This window comes from Pleurodeles waltl, chromosome 1_2 (genome assembly GCF_031143425.1).
Source record: "Pleurodeles waltl isolate 20211129_DDA chromosome 1_2, aPleWal1.hap1.20221129, whole genome shotgun sequence".
Classification (NCBI taxonomy): domain Eukaryota; kingdom Metazoa; phylum Chordata; class Amphibia; order Caudata; family Salamandridae; genus Pleurodeles; species Pleurodeles waltl.
Window position 1 is genome coordinate 1,135,180,862 of NC_090437.1, and position 20,780 is coordinate 1,135,201,641.

Below are 20,780 nucleotides of genomic sequence, written 5' to 3' on the forward strand. Positions count from 1 at the left end.
ATGCCCGATTGCTGCACACATGGAAGTCACAGGAGCCTGACTAGGTGTAGATGGCTCTTACCACTGGTGGGTCCTTGCCTACAAAGCTCACCCTGGCCTAGGGTAACCCACTGCCCACCTCCCCCAACCAGACACCTCCTAATGCGCGCAGAGTCAGATGGATGTGGCGGTACTCACCCCCTTGTGGCTGCTGTGATGCCCTCAAGCGCCCATCCAACTCCTGATACACCACCGCCAGGATCCGGAACATCAGGGGGGTCATGGTGCGACGGGCACCCCTCCCACGTTGGGAGGCCATCCCCAGCTGGGCCTCCACCGTCTTCTTGCTCCAGCGGCGAATGTCCTCCCATCTTTTCCGGCATTGGGTGCTCCGTCTGTGGTGGACCCCCAGGGTCCGGACGTCCTTGGCGATGGTACCCCAAATATCCTTCTTCTGGTGGGCGCTGACCTAGAGGAATAGTACAGGGGAAAATGAAAAACTTTAACCGTCCGGACCGTCACAGTCATTGTGCCACGTTACCACCCTTGCCCTGACGCACATACACTCACCGTCCGCTCATGCAGTCCTCAGTCCCCCACCCCCGTATCTTCCATCCACACCAATCCAAACAGGCATTGACCATACAGCATGCTCACAGTGTACTCACCTGTTTGTCTGGAGGACCGTAGAGCAGCGTGTACTGGGGGAGGACCCCATCCACTAACTTCTCCAACTCCTCCGAAGTGAAGGCAGGGGCCCTTTCCCCAGATAGATGGGCCATTGTTTCTTCCAGACACGGGTCACAGCTGCACTTGCAGTGTAGGTCCTCTCCTGTCGAAGGTCAGGTATCAAGTGAGTGAACAGACAGAAAATGGCGGTCACGTCCGCGGCGGCGTACATCGTCATTGGCTCCTGGGACCCATAAGGCCCAATGATAACCAATGCAGGATTGCTCTGCGGTCTTCGACCACCTACCGCGACGGTGTACAACGCCAGCGCAGTTACCTCATATCCCCTTGTCCCACATTACAGGTCAGGCAGCCGCCATTCAGGGGGCCACATGGCATTATTTTTAAATGCGTCACACATATCTAGGCCTTGCATACACACAGAGACAGGCACATTGCGGATTTACAAATGTTTGCTAATTACATGTAGTAATACCTCAGTGTTGGCTGACTCTGTGCTCGCTGTACTCGTCCATAGGGCATGTCCGCTGCGGCAGGTGAGGAGATGGTGGCATCCTCCGGTGTACAGACCGCTGGTGGACCTGTCGACAATGGAAGAAAGACATGTAATAGTCACCTACAGACTTGATCGTGCCACAATCCAGGAACTGTATGCCCAGTTGGAGACAGACCTGTTGTCAGCTATCCGCCATCCCACAGGAATCCCCCTTCTAGTGCAGGTCCTGTCAATACTCCATTTAATGGCAAGTGGGTCTTTTCAAACACCAGTGGCCATTGCATCAGAGATGTCCCAGCCTATGTTATCAAACGTGTTGTCCAGAGTGTTGTCTGCCCTGCTGAAACACATGCGCAGCTACATTGTTTTCCCTCAGGTGGAGGATTTGCCCACAGTGAAAGGTGACTTCTATGCCCTGGGAAATATATCCCCAACATGATAGGTGCCACTGATGGGACACATGTGGCCTTGGTACCCCCCGCAGGAGTGAACATGTGTACAGAAAAAGGAAGAGCTACCATTCAATGAATGTGCAGATGGTGTGTTTGGCCGACCAGTACATCTCCCATGTGAATGCCAAATTTCCTGGCTCAGTGCATGACGCTTACATTCTGAGGAATAGCAGCATCCCTTATGTGATAGGGCAACTCCAGAGGCACCGTGTGTGGCTAATAGGTGAGGATAAGGACCCTATACAGTGTGAATAGTTGTCTGGGGTTGTCCCTACGGGTTAGTGTGTGTCTAACCGTTGTCCCTCGAAATTTGCAGGTGACTCTGGGTACCCCAACCTGTCATGGCTACTGACCCCAGTGAGAAATCACAGGACAAAGGCAGAGGAACGGTACAATGAGGCACATGGGCGAACTAGGAGGATTATAGAAAGAACCTTCGGCCTCCTGAAGGCCAAGTTCCGGTGCCTCCATATGACAGGTGGTTCTCTGCACTACTCACCAAAGAAGGTGTGCCAGATCATTGTGGTCTGCTGTATGCTGCACATTTTGGCTTTGCGATGACAGGTGCCTTTTCTGCAGGAGGATGGTCCAGAAGGAGGTCTTGTGGCAGATGTGGAGCCTGTGGACAGTGAAGAAGAGGAGGCAGAAGAAGAGGATATAGACAACAGAAACAACGTGATCCAGCAATACTTCCAGTGAGACACAGATAAGAAGACATCACTGCCTCCTACATCTCATACAGTTGTTAGACCTATCATATGTCTGTCACTTTCACCCAGTGTATGGACCCTGACCTGTCATTTTGCCTTTGCATTTCACAGATGTGGGTCCCACTGTGTGACCTCTGCTATGTTACCTCATGGACTAGAGCTGTGTGACATAGGTATGTTGACAATACAATGGACATTGCTATTTTCCTCACTTATTGCAAATACACATTTGTGAAAGCACAGACTGACTCCAGATTGTTTTGTGATTCAAGAGTGTTTATTTAAGTGCAAATTAGTGGAGGGGGTTGTAAAATGGTCAGGGGTGATGGTGGAGGAATGTCCATGGCAGAGTCCAGTTATTTGTCTCACAGATGCATTGTCCAAAGGGGCATAGGAAGTGGAGCTAGGGCAGTTTAAGGATGGACAGGGTGACAAAGTGGGACAGAAGGATGACATTTAGGGTGGTCTCATTTCTTGGCGGAGGTCTTGGCATTGTTCTCTGTCTTTGTCCTGGATCTCAGGTACCGTTTGCAGGGTGGTTCTCCATCTGCAGGGGGTGGGGTGCTGGTGTCGTGGTCCTGTTGCGGTGCCTCCTGTCCACTAGTGCCGGCAGAGGTGGTGGGCAGTTCATCATCGAGGCTAGTGTCAGGGGCCCCTTGTTGTGCCACAGTGTCCCTCCTGGTGTTCACAAGGTCCTTCAGCACCCCTACAATGGTGACTAGGGTGGTGTTAATGGACTTCAAGTCCTCCCTGATCCCCAAATACTGTTCCTTCTGCAGCCGCTGGGTCTCCTGAAACTTGGCCAGTACCGTTGCCATCGTGTCCTGGGAATGATGGTATGCTCCCATGATGTTGGAGAGGGCCTCGTGGAGAGTGGGTTCCCTGGGCCTGCCCTCCCCCTGTCGCACAGCAGTCCTCCCAGTTCCCCTGTTTTCCTGTTCCTCTGTCCCCTGAACCGTGTGCCCACTGCCACTGCCCCCAGGTCCCTGATGTTCTTGGGTTTGTGGGTTTGCCTGGGTTCCCTGTAGTGGTGGACACACTGCTGCTTGACGTGTCCTGGGGACAGAGGTATGGGCCCGCTGGGTGGGTGCTGTGCTGGTGTTTCCTGAGGGGGGAGGCTCTGTGGTGGCATGTGCCAGTGTGTGGGGAACCGACTGTCCCGAGGTCCCAGATGGGCCGGGCTGGTCATCTAGATCCAGTTGGACAGAGCTGCTGTCATCACTGTGGGCCTCTTCTGTGGGGGGGGGTGGACATATCTGGAACCTCCTGTCCTGTGACGTTGGGTAGGGGTCCTGCAGGGGTGTAAAGGCATGATTATTGCATCTGTGTATGCCATTGTGTGCAATGGGTGGGTGACCCTGTACCCCAATGCTTACATTCTTGTCTAGGACCTTGTGTGATATTTGGTTTGGGGATCTGTGTGGGTATGTGTAGTGGACATGCTTTGGTGATGGGTGTCCATGCTTTGGTGTTGCATGCAGGGCTTGGTGTTGGGATGGGTGGTTTGTGATAGTCAGACATATGTGAGGTGTTGAAGTGATGGGGGTGAGGGTGAGGGTGGGGGTATGTGATAGCATGCAGGTAGGGTGGGGGATGTAATAGTTAAGATTTGACTTACCAGAGTCCATTCCTCCAGCTACTCCTGCGAGGCCCTCAGGATGCAGTATAGCCGAGACCTGCTCCTCCCATGTTGTTAGATGTGGGGGAGGAGGTGGGGGTCTGCCGCCAGTCCTCTGACCTGCAATCTGGTGTCTTGAGACCACAGAACGCACCTTCCCCCGTTCCAACTCTTCCTGATGTCATCCCGTGTTCTTGGATGCTGTCCCACTGCGTTGACCCTGTCGACGATTCTGCGTCATAGCTCCATCTTCCTAGCAATGGAGGTGTGCTGAACCTGTGATCCGAATAGCTGTAGCTCTCCCCGTATGATTTCCTCCACCATGACCCTGAGCTCCTCCTCAGAGAACATGTGGTGTCTTTGCGGTGCCATGGGGTGGTGTGGGTGATGTGTGAGGTGGTGTGTGTTGTGATGTGTAAGGGGATGTGTTTGTGTGTGTTGTGTGAGGTGCGTGGATGTTGTGTGAGTGATGGTGTTCTGTGCCTGTGGATGCTAGTTTGTTGATGGTGGTGTCTCTCTCTGTGCTTCGTTCTAAATTTTTCTCGTAGGGGTTTGTGGGTGATGTTGGTGTGTGTTTTACATTGTATTGGATGTGTGGGAGTGGTTTGTGTATCAGTTATGTGTATTTCTATTTGTCCAATGTGGTTGTGTTTTGTAAATATGTGTGGATTTGAGCGCGGGGTGTGTACTGCCAATGGAATACTGCGGTTGAAAGACCGCCACGTGGATTCGTGGGTCGTGATAGTGTGGGCGTATTCCTGTTGGCGTGACGGTGGAGGTTTTGTTATCGCTAGTTTATCACTGACCTTTGGTGTGGCGGACTTGTGTGGGTGTCTAGATTTTGGCGGATTCCGAGCTGTGGGTCGTAATAGCTGTAGCGGAATTCCGCTGCCGCAGCGGTGTGTTGGCAGTCTTCTGCACGGCGGTAAGCGGGATTTACTGCCAATGTTGTAATGACGGCCCAAGCCTAGACAGCTCTTTCGCTTAGCGACCTGTTGTATATGCTTTGTGGGGTTCAAATCTGTACATTGCTTGTCATTTACCTACATCAGTGTCCTTTAAAAATACTTGCTTGCTAATGGGCAATCCTTCTTCTTTGTTCCTCCTTTTTGACTTTCATTTACACCCACGGAGAAGGGGCCAACTACTGTATCTTTGCACTTTGAATCTTCCTCTGTTTGTGGGAGGTACACTCTCTCTGGGACTAGTAGAGCAGGTTCTTCAGCAGGACTCTATTCCTCCACTGCTCCCTCTCTGTTGCCTGTTTTTTATTACTTGTAAAAAACACAAGTCTAATCTCTGTCCACAGTATAGTTGAGGTTTAATTTTGAATCCAACCACGGTTTACCCAAACTTACATTTTATGGGATCAGAGTATCAATAAAGCAGGCAACTACAACACCTGCTTGATTAAGATAGCAGATAGAGACATAAAAGGGGACACTATCATATTACCCAAATATCGCTCCTCCGATAAAGCTCCCACTCTGTCTTGGGGTCCTCTCACAGGAGACGGGTATTGTGAACGTGGTTGAAGGAGGAATCAGTCAATGCTGTACTTACATTGGCAAATATAGGAGTACTATTTGTTAACATGCTGGCAGAATTTTCTTGTTATGACAACTGTATTGTTTTTTAATGTTAAAAGCCAAATGCGGGCTGCGTCTGCACTTCTCTTTGTTAGATTTTTCAAGATGGGGGAACTACTGTACTGATCAGAAATGGCACACAAACCAAAATCCTCCCTGGCTATCAGGAGCATAGGGGCTGAGCCGGCCCAAGGTTTCAATCGCTTTCACAAACACCTCAGAACACGAAAAGAGCTTTAACGAAAACAAACCCCATCTGTTCTTCGTGGATTGCTTATTGTGGTAAACCTTTACCTCGACCGCTCTCATCCCTCCCCAGGTAAGTTGCCGCTGCCTGCCAGCAGCCTATAAATATCACCTTCCATGCGGGTTTAGTCCTGATTGCATTTCAAGAGGAGTGTGGTGTGCGTCTACATTTTTTGTTTTGTTTTATTTTTTGCTATGCTAAGCAGCTATCAGGGATGCCAATTTACCTTTTTATTTTTCCAACACTCTTCATTTGTTTGCAAGTCCCTCATAAACAAATATCTACCTCATAGTGGCGTGTTCTCGAGCACCACCCCCTTTGTTTTACCTTCCTGCATATACCATGCCCTGACCATGCATTATCCTGTAGCTTTAGCTTTACAAATTATCTGTATGAATAACAAGATATCGAGCATTGGGGACCCGAGGCAGCGGATGTAATATACATTCACATATTTTATATCATGGTTGTTCATTCCTTATTCAGAAACAGTGATTCAACCACTCACATTGAAATGGTCCAAAAGGTGGTGATTAGATGCACATTGGTTTACTTGGAGGTTCACATTACTGCAACAGAGTGGCAGCTGCTGCTATTGAAACAGTATAAATGACTAAAGTTGCTTACACCCTCTGCTTACATTAAGTGTCAGTGTGCGCTGGTTTCTTTGTTTTATGTTTAAATTGAATGATTTTCTTTTGGGTGCACATGCAGTTTCAATGAGAGATGTTTTTAGTCACACTACTTTGTTTCTAAGATTGTGCACAAGAGCATAACATAGTAAGAGCTTGTTTAATTTACTTCTTGTATATCGACTGATTTGAGCAGCAATCCATGTGTTTAGTATTGTCCCTCCTCACATAATTTCACTCCATGCCATATAATTACACTCCAGACAACACCATTCAGCTCCAGATCATTCCACTACACATAATTCCACTCCATATTTATACTCCACATATATCCACTCAACTCCAAAACACATAATTACACTCCACAAAATTCAACCTCGCAACATGCCACATACCTCCACACCACATAACAATGCCACATACCTCTACAACATATACCTCTCCACACCATACCACATAATCACCTCCACATCATTCCACGCCATACGTGCCACATAATTCCACTCGACATAACTCCACTGTACACCATGCCACATAATTCCATACAATGCCACACAATTCCACATCACACAATTCAGCGCCACACATTTCAATACCATGCAACATATTTGCACTTCACGTACTACCACCGAGCATCACATAACTCATCTCCACATAGTTATACTCTTATACGCTTTTCAAAACCACACCACATACATGAACCCCACATAAATCCACTCAATGCCTCATAACAAGCCACATACATACACTCCACACCACATAATTCCACTAAACGTCACACAGTTCCACAACACAAAAGCCAACAGCACGTAATTCCACACCACGTAATTCCACTCCACAACACAATTCCACTACACACCACATATATCCAATCCACAACACAAAATTCCACATCATGTCACAAAATTCATCACCACACCTCATAATGCCACTACACTCCAAATGACTCCACGACACACAATGCCATTACAAATAATTACACTCCTTGTCACATAATCTCACGCCACATAATTCCAATACACGCCATACCACATCCTTACTATTCACATAATTCCACTGCAGACTATGAGACATAATTCCACTAGACGTAACTCCCCTCAACTCCACACAATTCCACGTTACACAATTCCACAACAAACAATTCAAATCCAACCCACATAATTCCACTCCACATTTTATACATCCACTCCACTCCTTAACACATAGCTAAAAGACATCGACATTAACAATGCCAGTAGATTTCAGATTCCCGCATGGATGAGACCTATTGGCTTTGCCATTGCTTGTTAATGTCAGCATGCAGTTTGCATTACAAAAGCACGAAAAGCACAAGTGCCATGACTGAGAGCCATTTGTATTCTGGTTGTTTCCGTTGTACCTATGATTCTGCATTATAATATTGCTGCAAACGTGATGTAATCATGCGACGTGGCATAAGGGGTCATTTCAGAATTTCACACACAAAGAATAATGCACAATTACGTGAATTACACTGACGTAATTTCAGTTTCGTCTGGATGTACTTCATAACCTGTATTCATCCATATGAAGGTGGCGATCGGTCGTTAAAATATTTTTACATTTATTTTAGGGTGTTCTTTTGGTTTATGACATCACAAATTCTCAGAGTTTCGAGAACTTGGAAGACTGGTATTCGATGGTAAAAAAAGTAAATGAAGAATCTGACACCCAACCATCTGTGGCATTGGTAGCCAATAAAAGTAAGTTGATTTAAACAATATTGCCATTTACTAAATACGGTATTAAGTTATGTCTTCAAGTGCTATGACATAGCACAGTGGGGTGCTTACCTAACGCTAAGGTCTGTGCTATAACAACACTGACAGTGTTTAGGCTTTTTTATGTTTTGGCCTGAAGAGCGAAACAGAAAATATAATTGTTTTGCTCTTATTTAAGGAAGCAATATGTTATATTGTTCTACAACTGTTAAAGTCTAAAAGTTGACATTTTGCCAATTGTACAAAATAACCAGACACGAAGGGCCTGTGGTTCAAACTATAATTGTCTCACAATGATGAAATACATTTATATTTTGGTATTTTATCAAGGCCGAGTTAAGGCATTTAGTAATCTGTCCTATGTACCTTTTTCAGTTCGTAATTCCTTCAGGAATTTTCCATACCTGCTTTACGTCTCGAATAGGCTTTGTGAATCTAATGGTGTCACTTGTAGTTGAACCACAAGGTTTGTTTTTCAAGAGAGGAACTTGTTTTGTACATTACACAACAATATGCCAAATCTATGTACGAGTACACAACACAGTCCAGACTGTTCTTAATAGCCAGTAGAAGAATATGGTTCTGTGTTAAAACCTCGGAAAAGTTTGTTAGGCACAGCCATCTTTTTGCCTGTTATTTCAGATAGAGGCATCTGTCTGAAGATTCATCACCTTTTGAATATTCCCCAGGCATCAGGTTGGATCTGGAAACGTTTCAGCAATTCCTCTGCATGCCAGAATGCACTTGCAGCTCTGCACTAACGTTGTTTCACTCCAGAACTGACATTCACTCCAGAAATGACATGCGATGCCTACGTCAACACCACTCTCGTACTGTGACGTCAGTTTCTTTCTTCCCACGCAATCAGACCTGCATCTAGGGCTCGTTCGTGTCTCTCAGACACATTTATCTTGATTTTTCCTCTACTTTGTACAGTGTGCAAGGGAGGTAACCCTCTAGAATGACAGCCAAGCCCTGGTGGGACAGTCGCAAAGATCCCTGTCAGGTGTGCCTGTAGTGTCTGGGGTCGAGTCATGACTCTTAGGCCTGTGGGACTATGTGTCGGTGAACCCGAAGGCTACTAGGGAACACAAGGCGAAGCTCATAGGTTGCCAAGTATAAGAAGACTTCACAATAGGACTTCTCCAAGTCCTGCTCTGCGGCCAAAGTTCACTCTGTCGCAATCGTCAAAGTCGCTCAGGAAGTCGGTCTGCAACCAACTTCTCAAGTAAGCTTAAAAAAACACAAGAAATTGAAGTGGGACTGGTTTCCCTTGCGGCACTCACATTTGTCTGAACAGGTGCAAGGACTGCCCCAACCTTCTTGATGTTGCTCCCAAACTCAACTGATTTAGGAACCAATTCTGCAGATGGTTACGGCACAACCCGAGATTCTGGGGCCTTCAGCAACTCCACGTCAGATTGAAAAGTACCATGAAGCAATGCTCCCGCTCTTTGGATGCCTACGGACTACCTCAGGTGCACCTTTGGGCCCAAAGGAGCAAAGAAGCTTTATACGTGAGATACCGCTGGTTGGTTCCCATATGGCGCCATCAGGACTCTCCGTACACTCTCCACATACAGCTTGCATCCAGATCTTGTTCCCACTCTGCTGCCAAAACACACGTGGACTCTGGGCCGGTGTCCGTCAATGCTGACTTTGCCTTCTGAAGAAGCAGCTCACTTTTCCTCTCAGACCTGACCCCGGTCCAACCTCGACTGACATTGCTCTCGAATCTGCCTGAAGAATCATTTCACCCACTTGACTTGCAATAGCCTAGATGACATTCTCTCTATTCCCTTTTCAGGACTGACTCTGATAATGATTATGACCTGGGTGATGAGTTCACCCAGCCCTACCAAGATGACAATTGGTAATGGGACTTACAGCAGTCTAATAGCCTCAATACCTGCATGGGGAGATGGCTTTTTTCTTCTACTGGACTGGCCAGAGAAGAGTCTGCTTCCTCCACTATGATGATGCGTAGGGTAACAGAATTACGTGACCTCAAGTTCTCTGCCTCGGAGGTTAGCACTAATGTCTTAACAAGGTCTTCTAACCAGGGCATACTTCTTCGGAGTCCCTCCTTCCTTTTAACAAAGCATAGTGGTGCAGACTTCCACCAGCTGCTTCAATCCAAACTCATTTCCCACTATTCCGTGTGATGGTAAATCTAAGCCAGTGGAAAAGTTCGGCAAGCCTGTCTTTTCTTTTACAAACTTAGCCCTTTGATCTGTTAACACCAGCTGTTTGTTGGGAGAATACTCACATGCCTTTTGGGATTTGGTGGCAGTATTCCTTCCTGGTGTGCCCAAAGACCTTTGCCTTCCATTTTCTTAGGAGATCCAAGATGGTCAGGATGCTGCCATTGGTTGGGCTTTAGGCACCAGCGCTGCCATTTGCCACCATGCGTGGCTGAGATCGACTGGGTTTTCGGGCAACCCTTTGATGGAATTCGCCTATTGGGGGAGAAAGCTGATTCTGTGCTCAAAAGCTTTAAAGGGAGCCTCTCTGGGCCTTTCCGCCCAGTCTTGCCAACCACAACAGTTCCACTTTCTCTTTTTATTTGTGCCTTTGGCCGAGGCATCCCTTACCACCAACCCACCAGTTCCTACAGGGAAACCAGCACTTAGGCAGTAAAAGATGTGAAGCTCACCACCCCGCAGCCAAGGATAGCATGCCACCCAACCCACTCCAAACACCTCCCCAGCCCCCTTGCAACCCTACCTGCCATACCTTTTTAGTGTGCCCTTGCAGGGGCACATCCACCCAGTGGGAGGCAGAACCCACGGATTTTTACCTAGCTAGTGATCATATTGGACATGTGGGTCCTGAAGATTGTTCGCAAGAGATAAGCCTAGCCCTTTCTCTCTACTCCTCTGCATTTTTCGTCATCCCCCTCAGCAACTGACAAAGGACCATCGCTCTGTTTGGCGATAGTGAGTGCAAGTCCTTTTCTCTAAAGGGGCTGTTGAGAGAATATTGGTGGCAGAAGTAGGATGTGGTTGTTATTCCTCCTTCTTTCTGGTACCCAAAAGGAAAGAGGTCTATGCCTATTCTAGAGCAGCACCCTCTCAGTGCCTTATTACTGAAGGAAACATTCTAATTGCTCACCCTGGCCCCAGATCTTGTCTGCCTTCGACCCTGGAGCCTGGATAGTGATGTTGGACTTGCAGGGCACCTGTTTCCATATTCCTATGCTGTGGGCCCATTGGCTTAGCCTACAGTTTGTGGTGGGAGAGGAGAATTTTGACTTTGCTGTTTTTTCCTTTGATCTCCCCAGAGCCCCTGAGTGTTCATGAAAGTGATGGTGTTGGTTGTAGCACCCCTTCGAAGGTTAGGGGTACAAGTCTTCCTGAACCTCGACAACTGGCTGTTGAAGGTGAACTAGCCATGAACAGTCGGCAACCACCTCCAGGCTATGGCAAAACTCCTGTCATCTTTGGGGTTCGCCATCAAAGTTCTGAAGTCACACATGACTTCTCATCAGACTCTTCAATTGCTCAGAGCCATTCTGGACTGGTTCGATTTTGTGCCTTTCCCGTGGGCAAGAGAGTCTAAGGCAGGGGTGTTCAACCTTTTCTGTAATAAGAGTTATTTATGCTCAAAGAAAATCAACCCAAGCTACTGATATAATTAATATGGTGCCATTGACTACATCAGACAAGATTACAGTAGAGGCCACCTGATGTAAGATTATCAGCAAAGATAACCATCAGTGCATCAGGCAGGGTTGCCAGCACTACAGCAAAAAAGGTGTTTGCCAGTTTGCAATGCCTTTACATGGATAATACATAACAGCCATAGCTGCAGTAACCTAAGCATTACTATTAATGTAAGTGTCCACAATGCCAGATGATTTATCCTTCATATAACTGCTTCAAATATATTTTGGAAATTAAATCATGTTCGCAAAACATCAGCTTATGTGTTCTAAAAATGCATACATTTATGTCTTGAATGCCTAATTTTCAATTTTGGTATGCCTATATCAGTTCAGCCAAGCAACAGTTTTTATTTCAGTATGGTTGGCTGCACACAGGACAACTACTTACAGGTAGCTGTAGATCTGTGGGTCTACAGGTAGCTGTAGAATAAACTGGTAGTTCACAAGCTACTCGTTGTAGAAGCCTGGTCTAGGGCATTCAGGATATGAGCCCGATCTTTTAGCCTCGGTCCTGGATTTTAGTGAGGTTGAATCTGAGGCTGCTGGGACTAATGGCCTCCTGCTTCCTGATGCTTGAGCATGCTAGGTGTCATATGTGGGCTCTGCATTGGGATCTGAAAGCCCAGTGGGCCCAACATCAAGGGGTCCTGTCTAACCATGTTCAGATTTCAGAAGAGACTGTGAAAGATCTGCAGTTGCAGTTACTGAAACACAGTTAGGTCAGTGGCAGACCCCTCTCTTTTCCCCACTTATAATGGTGACCGATGCATCACTTCTAGCTCGGGTGGCCACCTGGGAGAGGTGAAGACCAGAGGCCTTTGGTCTCCGGTGGAGTCCTGGCTCCACATGAACCTTCTGAGGCAGAGGGCCAACCATTAGACCTTGAAAGCTTTCCTGCCTTCCATCAAGCAGAGGGCTGGTCCAGGTGCTCACCGAATACACCACCGCAATGTGGTACTACAACTAAAAGGGCGGGTGGGGTAATAGACCCTCATCCAGGACTCCTTGTGGCTGAACCATCAAGGAATTGCCTGGTGGTGAACCACCTGGTAGAATCATTTAATGCCAGAGCAGACAAGCTCAACTGTTGATGCCTAGCAGATCACCAATGGCAGCTACACCAGGATGTGGCACAAAGTCTTGTCTGCTAATGGTGAGAAAAATGGCTCAATCTGTTTGTCATCACCAAGAACAGGCAATGTCAGCACTTCCATGCTTTTGAGTTTCCAAGGCGTTGCCCTTTCAGAGATATGTTTCATCTTCAGTGGAACTCAAGAATCCTGTATGCTTTTCTGCCTATACTTCTGCCTCGAGTCCTCAAGAAAATCAGGACAGACCAGGCCTAAGTCATCCTAGTGGTTCCTGCCTGGGCATGGACAGAATGGTATCTCGAACCACTAGACTTGAGCATGTATCCTTTTATTAGTCTGTCACTCATGTCGCAGAGAAAAGGGCAGAGTTCTGCCCCGCAGTCTTCAAATCTTCCCGTTCATTTATGGAGAATAAGTGGCAGCAGCTGATCACCTTCACACTTCCTATGGAGGTGGTTGACGCCATCTTGATAGCCAGACATCCCTCAACGAAAACTGTATACACCTGTCGTTGGGGCAGATTTGTGGCTTGGTGCGGCACCACCCAGATTGACCTCCTCCAGGCCAACTTATCTGATATTATGTTATCTCTTCTGTTTCTTGTACGGCAAAACTTCGCTGTGAGGAAAGTTAAGAGTTGTCTTTTAGTCTTCTTAAGGTTTCCAGATCAGCCCACGTTGTTTAAGTCACCAGTCATGATGCAGTAATTGAGAGTGCTGCAACATGTTTCCCCCTTCTTTCTTTGTCATGCCACAATGGGACCTTAATCTGGTTCTGACTTATCAGATGTGCACTCTGTTCAAACCGCTTGGCAGCTGTCTTTTACAGCTCCTTACTATCAAGACTATATTCCTTGTGGTCATTAACTTCTGGCTCTTTATGTCAATCCACCATACACTTCTTTCATCCCAGAGAAACTGGTTCTGCAACATGGTCATCCTTCCTGCCAAACTCTGTGACACCATTCCACATCGATCAAACCATCACCCTGTTGTCATTCTATGCTCTTCTACACCCCTCCAAGGAGAAGGAAAGACTGCATTGCTTGGATCCCAAGAGAGAGGTGCATCGCTTCGATCCCAAGAAAGAGTTTACAACGTACACATATCCTACCAATGACCATCGGCTGGACCGTCAGCTCTTTGTGGTCCGCTGGAGCTAAAAAAAAAAAAATGCAGTGCAGGAGGGAAACCGTCTCCCACTATATCATTCTCTGCATTGGCAAAGAAGCAGTCTCAGGAACGACTGCCTGCCCATTCTGCCAGGGCCAGAGCTGCTACTAGAGCACATTTTAAAAAATTGTTTTCATTTATTTTGGCATTTATTAAGAGCAAGATCAAACAAACACATCTGAGAGGTCATAGGCAGGTATCGTAAACAGATTCAAAATAGGGAACATTAGAGTCTTATACTCAACAGACTCATAACGTGCTGAGGAGGCAGTCAACGTCATAAATCACAATTATTTATCCAAAACGCATCAATGCGACCCCCCGATGTGTAGAAGAATCAACATAAGAAAGACCTCCACAACGGAAAGTGAAAGGCAGAGAAGAAAATAGACAAACGAAGATGGAAGGGAAGAATATATAGCAGAAGAGGTGAGAGGAAATAAGGGACGTGCAGCCATCAGATCAGCCATATATATGAAGCCAGCGATGAAGTAGCGCAACATGGGGTATAGCTAAGGCCGTGGAATGGTCGGTAAATGGGTCTCTAAAAAGGAGCGCAGAGGGGCCCACATATCTCGCGGCTGGGATCCCTCTGGCATTAGGTCTTAATAAATCATTAATTGGTCCTGACAATACGAAGCATCATGCAACCATTCAGAACAACGGGGAGTCTGATGCCTCCCCCAGCACATCGCAACCCTTTGTTTTGCCAGCAGCAGCAACAGTCCAATCAATCTCTTGTTTGCAGCGGGGAGCCCCTCAACTCACCCCAAAAGGTGTTTCCGGTAGCTGAGTCTCAGTCATCGCCTCAATCGCCTGCAGCACCTCTGACCAGTATACTCGCAGCATCGAGCAGCTCCATGCCAGATGTATGAAGTCTGCATCAAGGGATATACATTTCTCACAATGCGCTTCAGCCAGAAGGCCTCATATTCTTCAGCCTAAGGGGCGTATATTATAAACGATGTAGAAAATTGAAGTGAATGAGGCGCAGTCTGTAATTAGGGGACAACTCATGCATATGCGCGCAGCAGGGTCGCCACTCTTCATCGGAAATGGGTTCACCCAAGTCCACCTCCCAGTGGGCCCTTGCTTTAACCTCCGTCCCATCCGCCTCGTGCTGCATACATACATACAACTTAGTTATAAGCCTGCACAGGGACTGCGCCTAGTACATAAACTCCAGCCCTCTACACGCCTTAGGCATTTCAGGAAAGCAAAGGTAGTGTACACGCAGCATAGCACGGATTCTAAAAAAGAATAGTCGGTGCAGCGCAGTATCACGTGCATCACCAAGCGCATCTTCCGATGTAATAAATCACTCATCAGGGAACCAAGACACCAGGGTAAGCAATCCAGACTCACGGATGAGCTCATGGACCCGTGCATCCTCCGCCAGCTGCATATCGCCCATGTCCAAGATCGGAACCGAAGGGGCAAAGATCTCCCCCCGGCTGCGCGCTTCAGCAGCGGCGTCCAGGCTCTCACTGTGCACGCCACTGTGTCGACCCCACGCGGTCTGGGTCAGGGCAGCCCAACCAACAACCTCAGCAATATGTCTGGCCACACAGCATCGCTCTCAGGGCCAAGTGGGGTAGGTATCGAACAGGGTGTAGCCAAAAATGCGCAAAATGTGCCTGAGCGCACTGATAGTATAGTGCAAGATCAGGGGCCGCTAGCCCACCACATTCAAATGGAAGTGTCAGTTTTTCCCATGATAATCTAGGTCGCAGGCCCGCCCAGGCCAGAGTCACGAGGCTGGATCTAAGCCGTTTAAAAAAACTAGCAGGAAGAACAAGAGTTTGATTAATTAAAAAAAGGTATAAAAACTTTGGCAGAAAAACCATCTTCGCTATTGCACTGCGCCCCGTCAGCGAAAGCAGCAGCAAACGCCACCCTTCTACCTTTTCTTCCAGCCTCATAATGGCCTTACCATAATTAGCTGACCACAGCGTTTCCACACCCCTGCTTAGCCATATACCCAGATATCACACCAGTCCGTCAGCCCAGCAAAGGGGGTACCTAGAGAGGAACTGTACTGTAACCACAGAGAGGGGCAGCACAAGCGATTTGGACCAGTTGATGGTGATCCCGCAAAACCTGACCAAAGCCCACTATCTCATCCAGCAAAACATCAAGGTGCAGCCGTGGGTCACGAATATAGAGGGCGACATTGTCCGCATACATGGAGACCAATATTGGGTGCTGCCGGAATGCCAAGCCCCTATGATTATGATGCTGACGCAAGCGAGCCGCAAGTGGCTCCATCGTGATGGCAAAAAGTAACGCAGAGAGCGGGCACCCCTGACGAGTACCCCCTAGCAATCAGAATTGGGTCAGAAATGACACGGTTGACCCTCAACCAGGCGGACGGCTGTGAGTACAGCAAACGAATCAGCTGAATCAACCTAAACTCAACCCCACCTGAGCCAGCAACGTGAACAAATAGTGCGATGCCAGAGAGTCAAAGGCCTTGGTGGCATCTAGAAACACCACCTCCACGCAGTCTTCAGGTCTAATCATACTTGATATCTCAAAATAAGTTTGAAGGTTATATAGGGTGGAGCGCCCCGGCACAAAGCCCAATTGATCTGGGAGTACCAGAAAAAGGAGCAGAGGCTGCAGACGAGCTGCAGTGAGCTTTGCCAGGATCTTATTATCAATATTGTTCAATGAGAGAGGCCTATAGGAATCGCAGCAACACGGATCTTTCCTGGGCTTCAAAACTGTCACAAGGAGAGCCTCTTGCAGCGAGGGTGGAAGAAGCCCGATCTCTAGAGCCTCCGCATGAACCTCTTAGAGGTGAGGAGCTAATATATCAGCATATTCCTTATAGAAGGCCGGCGTAAGACCATCTAGCCCGGTGCTTTATCCCCGGGTAAGCTGCATATTGCCTGGAAAAACATTGTCCACCGAGAAGGAAACATTTAAATACTGCCTATGTGCATTCTCAAACCACAGGAGGCTAATATCCTCGAAATAGTCAGCGGCAGCCTCCTGGTTCAACCCCGGGGTTCAGCATATAGAGCTGAACAGAAGTCAGTGAGGATACGCTTGATCTCACCCGTGCCAGTGCGTCATGCTCCAGGCGTGTCATTCAGCTCCACAATATAATTACGTGCCCACGGCTTGTGGAGCATTGAGGTCAGAGTTCGGCCAGCTCTGTCACCCTCACCGTATCGCCTCACTGTTCTTCCCTAAGAAGCAGACCTCGCGCAGGGTAGCCTCCTCAAATTGTGTCATCTTCCCCCTCAAGGCCGCCAAAAGGTCCTCCAGCCAGTTCAAAGCCAACCGTTTTTCAAGATCAGCAATCTGGGTCTCCAGTTCTGTCAGCTCGCGTCTTAACATCTTCAGCACGCCGTGCTGTTTAGAGATATTAATCCTGTGGATCACCACCTTAAAGGCCTCCCATACAGTGCCGGCTGAGGTCACCGACCCCCGATTCTCAGCAGAGTAATGAAGAATGGCGTCACGGACCTCATCCCTGAATACTTGGTCCCTAAGCGCTCCATTAAGGAGACGCCACATAAAGGCACGGCGCAGCCCATCCGGAACAGCCAGCTCCCAGCATGACCGGCGAATGATCCGACAGAGTGCAGGCCTTATTCTCAATGGACTGCATCCAGAGCTCAACATCCCTGGTGCTGAGCCATCTGTCTACGCGGGACCAGCTACCGTGCACATAATTGACGCAGGTGCCTTCGCTGTCAGTGCTGTGCTTTTTCCTCCATAAGTCCACCAAGAAACCTTCCTCCATCACCTGTGTCAGAGCTCTGGCAGCTGCCACATGCTGGGGTCTAGCCCGGCTCTCATGATCCACCTCGAAGTCCAACACCACATTAAAGTCACCTCCCGATAACAGGGACCCAGGACCCAGCGAGTTGATTAGTCGCCCCACTTCCACTGAAAAATTCCGGGTCATCAGTATTTGGGCAGTATAACGCTACCAACCTACACTGCCTTTAAAGCAGCATACCACTCAGCATAACATAGCGGCCATTGGGATCTACAAGTGCCCTCTCAGCACGCCATGGAAGACCCTTCCTGTCGCCACACCTCTCGCATAGCGCAAATACAACGCAGCGTGCCATTCACCAATCCAGCCAGTGCTTCGTGGCCTCCACCAGGTTAGTCTCCTGCAGCATGCAAATGTCCACCACATGTAGTTGCATATAAGCAGTTACCAAATGCATCTTGCGCCCGTCATTCCACTTGCAAACATTCTAGGTAAGACAACGCACATTTTCTTGCGCCACAACAACACCTTATCTGAACGTTCATCGCCCCATAGCATCACAAATAGGGCTACCGCGGCTTGCAGGGGAAGGAATAGGAACTGAAGAGAAGAAGCAGAGGAAGTAAACCAAGCATAAAACAATCCCAGCTCCCACTCGCGCTGACCCCCCAAACAGGTCCTGACCGGTTAGACCTGACATGCCTTAGAGTGGTCACCCCTAACTTTTTCCCTGCCTCCCTCCACTTTTTGGACTCTGTTTTGCTGGCTTTTAGACTCTGCGCACTTTACCACTGCTAACCAGTGCTAAAGTGCATATGCTCTCTCCCTTTTAAACATGGTAACCTTGGATCATACCTGATTGGACTATTTAATTTACTTATAAGTCCCTAGTAATGTGCACTATATGTGCCTAGGGCCTGTAGATTAAATGCTACTAGTGGGCCTGCAGCACTGGTTGTGCCACCTACTTAAGTAGCCCCTTTACCTTGTCCCAGGCCTGCCATTGCAAGGCCTGTGTGTGCAGTTTCACTGTCACATAGACTTGGCATTTAAAAGTACTTGTCAAGCCTAAACCTCCCCTTTCTCCACATGTAAGTCACCTCTAATGTGTGCCCTAGGTAACCCCTAGAGCAGGGTGCTGTGTGGGTGAAAGGCAGGGCATGTACCTGTGTAGTTTACATGCCCTGGTAGTGTAAAACTCCTAAATTCGTTTTTGCACTACTGTGAGGCCTGCTCCCTTCATAGGCTAACATTGGGGCTGCCCTCATACAGTATTGGAGTGGTAGCTGCTGATCTGAAAGGAGTAGGAAGGTTATATTTAGTATGGCCAAAATGGTAATACCAAACCCTGCTGACTGGTGAAGTTGGATTTGATATTACTATTCTAGAAATGCCACTTTTAGAAAGTGAGCACTTCTTTGCACTTAAATCTTTCTGTGCCTTACAATCCACGTCTGACTGGGCTGGGTTGACAGCTCCTTGTGCATTCACTCAGACACACCCCAAACACAGGGTACTCAGCCTCACTTGCATACATCTGCTGCATTTTGAATGTGTCTTCCTGGGCTGGGAGGGTGGAGGGCCTGCTCACACACAAAGGATTGCCACATCCCCTACTGGGACCCTGGCAGACAGGATTGAACTGAAAGGGGACCTGGTGCACTTCTTAGCCACTCTTTGAAGTCTCCCCCACTTCAAAGGCACATTTGGGTATAAAACAGGGCCTCTGCCCTACCTCATCAGACACTTGCTAGAGAAGAAACCTGAACCAGAAGCTGCATCCTGTCAAGAAGAACTGCCTGGCTGCTCAAAGGACTCACCTGACTGCTTTCTACAAAGGACTGCTGCCTTGCTGTTGGCCTGCTGCCTTGCTGAACTCTTGTCTGGCTGCAAAAGTGCTCTCCAAAGGCTTGGATAGAGCTTGCCTCCTGTTCCCTGAAGTCTTAGGACCAAAAAGACTTCTCTTTTTCATTTGGACTCTTCGTGCGCTGAAAATTTCGACGCACAACTTGCTCTGCGGCGAGAAAAGCGCTGCACACCGACGCTCATCGACGCAACGCCTTCGGGACGACCGGAACTTCGATGCACGGCCTCGCAAGGACAACGCCGCCCGACTTCCAGAGTGGAAATCGACGCAACGCCTGCCGTGAGAGCAAAACTTTGACGCACAGCCCAGCGGAACGACGCCTAGCCAGAAAACAAGCAGGAGAATCCACGCACAGACCCCGGGACATCTGGTAATCCCGCGACCCACAGAAAGAGACTGTCCGCGCGCCAGAAAACGACGCCCGACTTCCCTGCATGAAAAATAACGATGCAAGTCCGTGTGTGCTGGGGAGAAATCGACGCACACACCATTTTTCCACGTATCTCTTCTTCTGCAGCCCTTTGCAGAGATTTTCCACTCCAAACCAGGTACTTTGTGCTTGAAAGAGACTTTGTTTGCTTTTTAAAGACTTAAGACACTTTGGGGGTTATTACAACTTTGGAGGAGGTGTTAATCCATCCCAAAAGTGACGGTAAAGTGACTGATATACCACCAGCCGTATTACGAGTCCATTATATCCTATGGAACTCGTAATACGGCTGGTGGTATATCCGTCACATTTGGGACGGATTACCACCTCCTCCAAAGTTGTAATAACCCCCTTTATATCACTTTCCAGTGATATCCCTACAATTTCACACTGCATCTTTATTCGTTTTGACCTACAATTATTCTGATAAATATTATACATTTTTCTAAACACTGTGTGGTGTATTTTTGTGGTGCTATATTGTGGTATTGTATGATTTATTGCACAAATACTTTACACATTGCCTTCTAAGTTAAGCCTGACTGCTCGTGCCAAGCTACCAGAGGGTGGGCACAGGCTAATTTTGGATTGTGTGTGACTTACCTTGACTAGAGTGAGGGTTCTTGCTTGGACAGAGGGTAACCTGACTGCCAACCAAAACCCCC

General features: G+C 48.0%; 1 protein-coding gene across 1 annotated transcript in view; it reads left to right on the forward strand.

The window, feature by feature from the left end:
- RAB28 (RAB28, member RAS oncogene family) overlaps positions 1 to 20,780 on the forward strand; it is a 625,431-nt gene that overhangs the window by 278,332 nt on the left and 326,319 nt on the right. The window contains exon 4 of the mRNA XM_069202784.1: positions 8,005 to 8,134. Coding sequence (XP_069058885.1) covers positions 8,005 to 8,134 — 130 coding nt within the window. The remainder of the gene's footprint in view (positions 1 to 8,004; positions 8,135 to 20,780) is intronic.